Source organism: Oratosquilla oratoria, chromosome 8, assembly GCF_046742065.1.
Source record: "Oratosquilla oratoria isolate Oo_2021 chromosome 8, ASM4674206v1, whole genome shotgun sequence".
Taxonomy (NCBI): Eukaryota; Metazoa; Arthropoda; class Malacostraca; order Stomatopoda; family Squillidae; genus Oratosquilla; species Oratosquilla oratoria.
The window spans coordinates 2,366,135-2,378,634 of record NC_134784.1 but is presented as its reverse complement, the minus strand read 5'-3'; the positions used below and the strand labels follow the sequence as shown (position 1 = coordinate 2,378,634).

Here is a 12,500-nt window from a genome sequence, read left to right as displayed (position 1 = left end):
GAGAGAGAGAGAGAGAGAGAGAGAGAGAGAGAGAGACAGAGAGAAAAAGAGAGAGAGAAAGAGGAAGAGACAGAGAGAAAAAGAGAGAGGGAGAGAGAAAAAGAGTGAGGGAGAGAGAGAAAGAGAGAGAGAGAGAGAGAGAGAGAGAGAGAGAGAGAGAGAGAGAGAGAGAGAGAGAGACGGAGAGAATGAGACAGAGTGAGAGAAAGAGAGAAAGAAGGAGATAAAGAAAAAGAGAGAGGGAGAGGGAGAGAGAGATATATGAGGCAGAGAGAGAGAAAAAAGAGAGCAGCCTCTAACTCCTAAGGAGTTGGAGCATAACGTCGGGGATCTTGAAGATAAAAATTCTCAAAATTCTTTTCGGTGTGGAAATTAGTCTTCAGTCATAAAATAATTGTACGAGGCTCTGGTTCGTAGGGGGTGCTGCTTCAGTCGTAAAATAATTGTACGTGGCTCTGGTCCGTAGGGCGTGCTGCCGTCTTTGCAAATCCGTCTTGAAAAGCATCTTCAGCCATGGCGGTCGCTGCGGCCGATTACGTGACCTGAGGTCACTTCACACATGAGATCCCTATATCGTATGTATGTATGTATGGTACAGATGGAGAGATGATAATGGAAGAGATGGCAGTAAGGGGAAGATGGGCAGAATATTTTAGGGAGTTGCTGAATGGGAAGGAGGATAGGGAAGGAAAGATAGCTGCAGTGGGAAATGCGAAGAAAATGAGAGTGATGAGTGAGGAGAATGGAGGAGAAATAAGGAAGGATGAGGTGAAGGCAGTTGTAAAGATGATGAAAGCAGGTAAGGCACCTGGTCTGGATGGATGCCATGCAGAATGTCTGAAAAAGGGAGGTTCAGTGATGGTGGACTGGTTGGTGAGGTTATTTAATGTTTGCTAGAGAGAAGGTAGAGTACCGGAGGACTGGAGAAGTGCCTGTATAGTTCCTCTTTACAAGGGAAAAGGGGACAAGTGTGAATGTAGTAGTTTCAGAGGGATTAGCCTGTTAAGTGTAGTAGGGAAGGCTTATGGGAGGATCTTAATTGAGAGGATTAGGAGAGGAACAGAAGGAGTAATTGGTGAGGAACAGTGTGGATTTAGGACAGGTAAAGGTTGTGTAGATCAGATTTTTGTGGTAAGACAGATATGTGAGAAAGCTATAGGAAAGGGGAAGGATGTTTTTTGGGCTTTTATGGATCTGGAAAAGGCTTATGATAGGGTAGACAGAAAGGCACTGTGGGAGGTTATGCAGATTTATGGGATAGGAGGAAAGCTTCTGGGAGCTGTCAAGAGTTTTTATGAGAGTAGTAGAGCTTGTGTCAGGATTAGAAATGGAGAGAGTGAGTGGTTTGAAGTAAAGGTGGGACTTCGTCAAGGATGCGTTATGTCGCCCTGGCTGTTCAACCTATACATGGATGGGGTGGTGCGAGAGGTAAATGCTAGGGTAGTGGGTCAGGGATTGGAGATGATTAAAGAAAATGGAGAAAAGTGGGAGGTGAGCCAGCTGTTGTTTGCGGACGACACTGCGCTTGTGGCAGGGTCAGAGGAGGGATTGAGGAAGCTGGTGGCAGAGTTTGGGAGAGTATGTGATAGAAGAAAGCTAAAGATAAATGTAGGTAAAAGTAAGGTGATGAGATGTACAAGGGGTGAAAGTGGCAGTAGACTGGAAGTGAGCATTAAGGGAGAGCGACTGGAGGAAGTGGATAGTTTTAGATACTTGGGTGCAAGTGTAGCAGGAAAAGGTGGAGTGAAGGTGGAGGTAGAATGTAGATTGAGAGAAGCGAGTAAATGCCTTGGTGGATTAAAGAGTATAATGAGGAATAGACATTTGGGAATGGATGCGAAGAGGAGACTGTATGAAGGAGTGATTGTGCCAACAGCACTGTATGGGGCAGAAACGTGGAACATAAGAGAAGAAGAGAGAAGGAGTTTGAATGTGTTTGAGATGAGGTGTCTGAGAAGTATGGTGGGGGTTACTAGGCTGGATAGAGTGAGAAATGAGGAGGTGAGGAGGAGAACAGGGGTGAAAAAGGATATGGGAGATAGGGTTGATGAAAGAATATTAGGATGGTTTGGACACATGGAAAAAATGAGTGAAGAAAGACTAGTAAAAGAGGTATGGAAGGCAGATGTGGAGGGAGTGAACATGAGGGGACGTCCTAGGATGAGGTGGATGGATGGGGTGAAGGGGGCTTTGGGGAAGAGGGGAATGTCTGTTGAGGAAGGAAGGGAGAGGACGGAAGACAGAGGTGAGTGGAGAATGGTTGTATATGGATGATGTTGTGATTGCATGAGGAGGAATGGGCAGGGGGGTGGGGGGTGGGGCAGTATGTGTGAGTAAATTTTGACGCAGCCCGAAGGGATTTCTCCCCGTCCTCTCCTTATATGCAAGGGGGGACGGAGAGGGGGGTTCGCCGATTAAATGAAGCGGCCTTGCTGTGGATGTGCTGTGTCTTGCGACACTGCTTCTGACCCAGGGCGGTGGGCAGGGTGCAGGGATGACCCGTCATCCAGGAGGTGCTCAGATGAGAGGTAGGGTGGGAGGGGTGTGGAGTGTATGTAGGGATGAAATGGGTGGGAGTGTTTTTATGCCTTTCCCTTTTTGGCTACCTCCCTTGTAAGGGGGAAAAAGCCTTGGTATATGTATGTATGTATGTATGTATGTATGTATGTATGTATACATGTATGTATGTATGTATGTATGTATGTATGTATGTATGTATGTATATATGTATGTATGTATGTATGCATGCATGCATGTATGTATGTATGTATGTATGTATGTATGCATGCATGTATGTATGTATATATGTATGTATGTATGTATGTATGTATGTATGTACGTATGTATGTATGTATGTATATATGTGTGTGTGTGTATGTATGTATGTATGTATGTATGTATGTATGTATGTATGTATGTATGTGTGTATGTATGTATGTGTGTTTTCTCTTAGGCAGGTTTGGTTAAAAGCAACTGCAAATTCAGCGCTGATCAATTTCTTCTTCAAAGTTTCCGACTTCCTGAAGTTATCCTTTATAGCAAGGGGTAAAGGAAAGGGTAGATTTCCTTTTCCGGTCATTATTGGCTTGACGTTTCGACTCTGTCTGAGACATTATCAAAAGAAAAAGATGGAACAAATGGATGGGTTTATATAGTTCAAAAATGCAGAAATACAGCGTGTGATTGGCTGGAAGAACGACCTATTCTCGTCCCCTCATTGGTTGAGAGGGCGGGACAGTTTTCTACGTACGCTCATTGGCTGGCTTGTCCGTTCTCTCGAACCTCGCTACTCCGAGGCTGTAGCGTGATGTTTTCCGTCCTGCCTCGGGGGTTGCCTCTCCTGAAAGGCCTAATACTGTACTTGGGAGTATTTTTAGTATTTAGTCATAAAATTCTAAGGAAGGAAGTAAAAAGGAAGTACAGTAGAAACTCAATGTTATCCATGAGAATTTTCGCCTGGTCCCATTTTGGTAGATGGCCTCTTTCGTCGACATGGTTAACTATTGCGCTACTAACCCTTTGGTGTCTTACATCTGCTCGGTGTTCTTTTAATCTGGTGTCTAAGCCTCTGCCGGTTTCACCGATGTAATTCAAAACTTATTATCTAATCTAAATAGTGTGAATTCTAACATCCAATTCACGATCGAAAATGAGATAGACGGACAACTACCTTTTCTAGACACCGTATTAATAAGATCAGGATGTGGCGTTAAATTTAAAGTTTACAGGAAACCAACGAATAAAAATGACTTCATTCATTACTACAGTGCACATAATAAGAGGACAAAGACTGGTGTGGTGATAGGCCTGTTCTTAAGAGCACTTCGTATTTGCAGTGACGAATTTCTAGCGGATGAAATTAAAATGATTAAAACAACTTTTGAAGGGCTCAAATACCCCAGAGGGTTACTTTGCACCCTGGAGGAGAAGGCTCGTAGTATACTACGCAGCAAAAGAGAAAAGTCCAACACTAAGTATTGGGTGGTCCCAAATTCCAATCTAACGAGAGACCTAGATAAAATCTTATCGTCCTCCAACATTCGTCTTGCGACTTCCACAGGTACGAAAGTAAAGGACCTTTTAATCAAGAAGAAAGACCCAACCTTAAATATAAACAGCGTAGTCTACGAAATCCCGTGTGGTGAATGTGACAGAAAATACATTGGTGAAACCGGCAGAGGCTTAGACACCAGATTAAAAGAACACCGAGCAGATGTAAGACACCACAGGGTTAGTAGTGCAATAGTTAACCATGTCGACGGAAGAGGCCATCTACCAAAATGGGACCAGGCGAAAATTCTCATGGATAACATTACACGGCAGGAGAGAAAGGCGATGGAGTCCGTCTTTATCAACATCTATGATAGCATTAATAAGAGGACTGGGGATTTAATATGGGCTAAAGCAGCAGCACACTTTGTCGTAATGAATAATAAGCACAGAGCCCCTGATCCAGACGGACGTTTCAGCCACGCGAACAACAGGCGGATAATTGGTCCACCCGCTGTGACAGCCCGCCACACCGACAGATGAGGTCGAGTGGGGGACCAACCTGACACTTTGCCACGTTCCTTCTTTTGCCATATATATTGACCAACTTGACTTCAAACTATGTTCCTCTGAAGAAGCCACTCAGGCGAAACTAGTCAGGAATAAAAGTATTTCCCTCAGCCCGTGTTCCCTTCACCTCCTATCCACATTCGTCACAATGTATACACATTATTATTATTATTATTATTATTATTATTATTATTATTATTATTATTATTATTATTATTATTATTATTATTATTATGATGGTTTGGACACATGGAAAGAATGAGTGAAGAAAGACTAGTAAAAGAGATGTGGAAAACAGATGTGGAAGGAGTGAACATGAGGGGACGTCCTAGGATGAGGTGGATGGATGGTGTGAAGGGGGCTTTGGGGAAGAGGGGAATGTCTGTTGAGGAAGGACGGGAGAGGACAGAAGACAGGGGTGAATGGAGAATGGTTGTATATGGATGATGTTGTGATTGCATGAGGTGGAATGGTCGGGTGGATGGGGGGTGAGGTAGTATGTGTGAGCAAAATTTGACGCAGCCCGAAGGGATTTCTCCCCGTCCTCTCATTTTATGCAATGGGGGGACGGAGAGGGGGGTCACCGATTTAATGAAGCGGCCTTGCTGTGGATGTGCTGTGTCTTGCGACACTGCTTCTGACCCAGGGCAGTGGACAAGATGCAGGGATGACCCGTCATTCAGGAGGTGCTAAGATAAGAGGGAGGGTGGAGGGGTGTGGAGTGTATTCAGGGATGGAATGGGTGGGAATGATTTTATGCCTTTTTCTTTTTGGCTACCCCCCTTGTAAGGGGGAAAAGCCTTGGTATATGTATGCATGTATGTATGTATTATTATTATCATTATTGTTATTATCATGATTATTATTATTATTATTATTATTATTATTATTATTATTATTATTATTATTATTATTATTATTATTATTATTATTATTATTATTATTATTATTATTATTATTATTATTATTATTATTATTATTATTATTATTTTATTATTATTAATTATTATTATTATTATTATTATTATTATTATTATTATTATTATTATTATTATTATTATTATCGTTATTATTGGTGCAAATTACTTTAACTCCTTTCATGATATATATCCTTTCAGACTCTTAAGTTCGTCTTCCTAAGAATATGATTTTTATTTCTTTTATTCTTTAGCAAACTGATTCAACGCCTATCATGAATATTTTTCCTTCGACTTCCTTATAAATGTAGCTTAAATTAATGCTCTCAGTAACACAAAACCTTCCTCTGAAAAAATAAAATCAATGTACACTTCTTTTGCTAAATTAGTTTTCCACTTTTATTCATGCATGTAGATCGAGTTCAGAGTAATTAAACATGTGTGTGTCTATATATATATATATATATAAGTATATGTATATGTATATATATATTTGTATATATACATATATATGTATATATATGTATATATATATGGGGTGTTTTAGGTAGGGATAGTACCTCTGTAGAAGGGGCTGCCATGTCCCTTTGGGATAGCTCCGACTACCTTGGTTCCCACCTGACACCCAGCTCTCACTTTTGGCTCCTAGAAGCTGTAGCATGCGCAGCGACCACACCCCGGTAACCGTTTTGGCAGACGGGCTAAACAAGGTGAGGGTAGCCGGTTGGGTTTGAAACTCTCCGGTGAGTTATTAAGTGTATGCCTACCCTAGCATGTGAAGACTGCCGTCGGTAGAATGAGCGGAAGAGGTCAATTTGTTGTCCCAACGGTCATTAAGGCGGCGACTGCAGGCGTCGTGGAACGTTGAGAGCACGGCAAGGCACAGAAGGCGTCGTGGTCATCCACTGCAGCTAAAGGAGCCCCTGGTTGTGACGGCCTCCGTACCACCGGACCCTGGTTCCCGAGGCCGAGAGAGTGGGATTGCCCCCGTGCAACGACTTTCCCACTTAAAACCATTCCCGCACAGGTGTTTCCTCTCAGGTGGCACCCTCTCCTCCCCCTCCCCCCCTCAATCCTTTCATCAAAAGCCCTGCGGCGATGGGGAACGGGCGAAGCAACAGGTGGAGGCGACCACTGGAAGTTGTAGTCAGAACCCTGCACGTAGGCGGCCTGGCGGCAATAGTCGCTCTTCTTCTGACCCCGGGACAACAGTGGAGTTCGGTGTTCCCCCAGGCGACTGAGCAGCCTTTTTAGGGTAGTACTGCTCACCCTCATACGAGGGAAGGGACTAGAAAAGGTGTCCCAACCAAAACTTGTCCTTATAAACTGGCCAGTATACCGCGACTGGCAGTTTGCCCTTTAAGCGGTCGAAAACAAAGAAGAAAGAACCTAATACTTGGCACATGGAACGTGCGCACCCTCATGGATAGAGAAAACTCCTCAAGGCCTGAGAGGAGAACAGCCCTCGTTGCAAGAGAACTGGCCCGCTACCGCATCGATATGGCGGCCCTCAGTGAAACCAGACTTCCTGAGGAGGGATCAGTTGCAGAACGGAAAGGTGGTTACACTTTCTTTTGGAAAGGCAAGAGCAAAGACGAAGACAGAATACATGGAGTAGGACTTGCCATCAAATCCTCACTCCTCAAACAGTTACCCGACCTTCCAACATCTATTAACGAACGGCTGATGAAAATTCGCTTCCCTCTTGACCGTTCCCGACATGCCACGATTATCAGCGCTTACGCCCCCACCCTTACAAGTAGCGACGAAGCGAAAGAAGCCTTCTATGAAGAGCTCAACACCTTAGTGAAAGACGTCCCCCCCAGCGACAAACTCTTTCTGCTGGGCGACTTCAACGCCAGAGTTGGAGCGAATTGCAACAACTGGAATGGTGTGCTGGGACTACATGGCATAGGAAGGTTAAACTCCAACGGCCTAATGCTCCTGAGCATGTGCGCTGAAAACCAACTCGCTATTACGAACACCATGTTTAGACAGGCAGACAAGTATAAGACGACCTGGTTACATCCCAGATCTAGGCAGTGGCATTTGATTGACTTCGTCATCTGCCGCCAGAGAGACATCCGCGATGTGAAGATCACGAGAGCAATGCGGGGTGCAGAATGCTGGACAGACCATCGTCTAGTCAGATGCATCCTATCACTGCACATCATCCCACCACACCGTAAAATGCCGAAAACCATCAAGCCAGCATACGACGTCGCTCGACTTAAGAACCCCCAGCAACGTAATGAATTTGCGGATGACCTGGACGACCGATTAATTGCTCACGGACACTTGACTGGCTGCCCTACACAACAATGGGAGCAGTTCAAGTCTCTGGTGACGGAGTCAGCCAGGGCCACCATTGGTCCCAGGAAGAGAATCCATCAAGACTGGTTTGATGAGAATGATGAGACCATAAAGTCACTCCTCGACAACAAACAGAAGGCCTTTATTGAATGGCAGAACGACCCTTCCTCCACCTCCAAGCGTGATCGCTTTAAGCACCTCCAGAGACAGGCCCAGACAACGCTCCGAAAGATGCAGGACAAGTGGTGGGAGGACAAGGCAGAGGAGGTCCAAAGATACGCTGACACCCAGAACTCCAAAATGTTCTACAGTGCCATAAAGGAGGTCTATGGACCCATGAAGCCGTGTACCGCTCCTCTCTTGACAGCAGACGGCTCCACCCTACTGAAAGAGAGGAGAAGCATCAACGCGCGATGGAGGGAGCATTTCTGTGCTCTTCTTAACCGGCCATCAACAGTAGAATTTCATGCCCTCGACCTTATTACCCAGAAACCCACAGTCCACTGCCTCAACCTTCCACCAACGATGGAAGAAGTTATGAAGGCCATTAGCCAGACCAATTCAGGCAAGGCCCCTGGCATGGATGGGATCCCAGCTGAAATCTTTAAGTCAGTTGGACCCGTTGCCCTGAAATCCTTCTTCTCCCTCCTTACCAACATCTGGGAAGATGAAGAGATACCCAAAGAACTCAGAAATGCCACCGTCATCTCTCTCTTCAAGAACAAGGGCAGTAAGACAGACTGTGGAAATTATAGAGGTATCTCTCTTCTCCCCATTGCGGGGAAAATTCTGGCAAGAGTCATGGTCAACCGTCTCGTTATCCATGTCTCTGAAGACAACCTGCCAGAAGCACAATGCGGATTTCGACCAAACCGCAGTACGGCTGACATGATCTTTGTCATGCGCCAAGTGCAAGAGAAATGTATCGAACAAAACATGGACTTGTACGCAGTCTTTATTGACCTCACCAAGGCATTCGACACAGTGAACAGGGAGGCCCTCTGGGTCATTCTGTCCAAGCTCGGATGCCCAGAAAAATTCGTCAATCTTATTAGACAATTCCATGACGACATGACCGGGCAGGTGCTGTCAGGCGGAGAGGTGTCGGAGCCTTTCAACATCAGCAATGGCGTCAAACAAGGATGCGTCCTGGCCCCGATCCTCTTTAATCTGTTCTTCACCTGTGTGCTCAACCATGCTTTCAGGGACCTGGACCTTGGGGTATATCTGCGATTCAGATCTGAAGGTTCTGTGTTCGATCTTCGTCGACTGAACGCAAAGACTAAGACCACGGAGAAACTCATTCTTGAGGCACTTTTTGCTGATGACTGTGCCCTCATGGCCCACAAGGAATCTGACCTACAGCTAATCGTCGATAAGTTTGCTGAGGGTGCCCGCCTCTTTGGCCTTACCATCAGCCTTGGAAAGACAGAGGTGCTTTTCCAACCAGCACCCACCTCTACCTCCCAGCCTCCCTCCATTTCCATCGAGGGAACTCAACTGAAAAATGCGAAGGAGTTCAAATATCTCGGCAGCACTATTAGCAACGACGGTAGCCTGGACAAAGAAATCAGTGCCAGAATCTGCAAAGCCAGTCAAGCACTTGGCCGGCTCAGAACACGAGTCCTGAACCAGCGTAACGTCAGACTTTCTACCAAACTGAAAGTGTACAGGGCTGTGGTCCTTACCAGCCTTCTTTATGGCTGTGAGTCATGGACCCTGTACAGACGACACCTGAAGCAGCTAGAGCGCTTTCACATGCGCAGCTTAAGATCAATTCTAAATATCAAATGGCAAAACCGAGTCACAAACCTGGAGGTGCTCGACCGTGCAGAGATGACCAGCATCGAGGCCATGATCCTCAAAAGTCAGCTCCGATGGGTGGGACATGTCATTCGAATGGATGACCACCGCCTCCCCAAACAACTCTGGTATGGAGAACTTAGCTCAGGCAAAAGAAACACAGGTAGACCACGCAAGCGCTTTAAAGACTGCGTGAAGACACACCTCACCCATACTAACATTCCACCAAAAAAGCTTGAAACTGAAGCTTTGGACAGACCTCAGTGGCGTTCCACCACCCTGCAGGCCCAGACCGTTTTTGAGGACCAACGCAGGGAAAACACCAGGAAGGCAAGAGCGAGGCGCAAGGCCACGTCATCACAGCCTCCAAGCAATGAACATTTCCCCTGCCCCCACTGCCCCCGCGTCTGCCGTTCGAGAATTGGCCTCATAAGCCACCTCCGAACCCATAACAGGCGTTGACGAACCTCCCCGCCAGAAAACCTGAGAAGAAGCTGTCATCGTCGTAATCGACGGACTACCATCATCATATATATATGTATATATATATATATATATATATATATATATATATATATATATATATATATATATGTACAACAGTGAAAGGGTCCCAGTGAACAGATTAACATTTATGAACCAAAATCAAAGCCATCAACATCGAGAAACTCGAGTAGGCATACATGCAGAAATTGAAACGTGGTACAGCCAAGGACTCGAACCTCTGATAACACGTGACAAGTGATAATGACTTAACCGAATGCGCAATCAAGAGTATCACTTTCCACGTGCTAGCGGAGGTTCGAGTTATTGGCTGTACCACGTTTCAATTTCTGCATATATGCCCCCTCGAGTTTCTCGATGTTGATGGATTAGAATCAATGTGAATTATGCTTGATATATATATATATATATAGATAGATAGATAGATGTTACGCTCCTCCGAAGACCACGGACTATGTCCACTGGAAGAAGCGAACTAGAGTAATTGCTAGGTGAGAGAACAAAACCAGTGGTCTAAGTTTCTGTGTTTATTTCGAGTGCTAGAGTGTGTGTATGTGTGGGAGTGGAAAATCAGACTACTTGCCTTGACCTGATACTCGGAGCAGCTGTCTAACGACTGACTTTCTTCTGTCTTTTTAATTTAAGGAAACCTCGGTTACTGTTAAGCACCTCCCTCTAAGGCCGTACTTGATTTTTCTATGATTGGCTTAAGCTGTAGCCCTTACAAACTTTTGGCCAATAGCTACAGTCACTACACAAAGTGGGCTGTCCTAGCCGAATACACCAGGTCTTTTCATTCACTTGATATATATATCTTCCTCGATAAGGGCCGTCATGGGATGCCCAAACATTTATTTTTCTGATAAAGCTTTTAGGCAAGGTCATGGTGAGGTCAGGTAGGGGTATGGCGAGATTGTGAGAGTCAGGTTCTCACATAGATACATACATACATACATACATAAATAAATAAAAATAAATAAATAAACACATATGAATAAGTAAGAAGACAAATGAATATATAAATAAAATAATACATAAATGAGGAAATTAAGATAGAAAAATAAACATAATAAAAAAAAATGAAATAGATAAATAAAAAGGGGAACCAAGAAAAGACAAACATAAAAAAGTAAAAGAATAACTAATTAAGAAAATCAAGAAAAGAAAGACAAACATAACAAAGAAAACAAAGAAAAAATTCGAAGCATCTGCAGACTGTTTGATATTTAGTTATTCCGCTTTGCTTAAACTTTTCAAGTAGATTTGGATTGAGTTGATTCCTTCCTCGGCCCTCCTTCCGTACCTCACGGTTCTGTTCCCCGTAGTCTATGCAGCCGGCAAGTGATTTTAATCATCTCCGAGAGATCTCCTATGCTGACAAGGTGGACCACATTATATCGGTCTCTTGAGACATTTCAAATCAATTTAATGTTCACGAATATCTAAGTTGAAAGAAGAAAGAAAAGAAGAAGAAGACGAAGAAGGAAAGAAGAAGAAAAAGAATGACAAAGAAGATGAAGGACAACGAATGAGAAGAAGACGAAGAAAAAGAAGAAAAATGGAAATAAGAAAAATAAGACGAAGAAGAAGATGACGAAGAGGTAGAATAAGATGAAGTAGAAGAAAAGGAAGGAAAAAAGACGAAGACGAAGACGAAGACGAAGAAGAAGAAGACGAAGAAGAAGAAGACGAAGAAGAAGAAGACGAAGAAGAAGAATACGAAGAAGAAGAAGACGAAGAAGAAGAAGAAGAAGACGAAGAAGAAGAAGACGAAGAAGAAGAAGACGAAGAAGAAGAAGAAGAAGAAGAAGAAGAAGAAGAAGAAGAAGAAGAAGAAGAAGAAGAAGAAGAAGAAGAAGAAGAAGAAGAAGAAGAAGAAGAAGAAGAAGAAGAAGAAGAAGAAGAAGAAGAAGAAGAAGAAGAAGAAGAAGAAGAAGAAGAAGAAGAAAATAATAATAAGTGTATGCGTGTGTATATGTGAATAAGTACATCCACAAATACGCAAACACACACACACACACACATACGTGCATAAAGGCAAATGAACATAGGCTTGCATACAATGCTTGTGAGAGCATTCAACCCTTTGTATGTATGGAGCGTTTGCGAGAATTCAAGCTTGTATTACTTTCTGCCATCTGCTCGAAGGAGCCGTTATAGTGCCTTATGTAACTCTGAAATTGCGCATTTTTGCATATTCTATGTGACGTCTAATCCTTATGGTCCTGCAGAACAGTTAAGAATAGATGTCATGGCAAACTACAAGTTAGGTGTAATATTTATTCAAATTATCTAGAATGGTGAAGTTGTTTTTGATATGATGGAAGCCTCGGCGACTTTAAGGAAAGTTTCGAAATCAAGCGACATGACGTCACAAAAAAATGGAAGAAAAGATTTATATTT

General features: G+C 43.8%; 1 protein-coding gene across 1 annotated transcript in view; it reads left to right on the top strand.

Annotated features, from left to right (window-relative positions):
• Positions 1-6,899: 6,899 nt before the first annotated feature.
• LOC143027523 (uncharacterized) overlaps positions 6,900-12,500 on the top strand; it is a 7,217-nt gene continuing 1,616 nt past the window's right edge. Inside the window, exon 1 of the mRNA XM_076188808.1 lies at positions 6,900-9,224. Coding sequence (XP_076044923.1) covers positions 6,900-9,224 — 2,325 coding nt within the window. The remainder of the gene's footprint in view (positions 9,225-12,500) is intronic.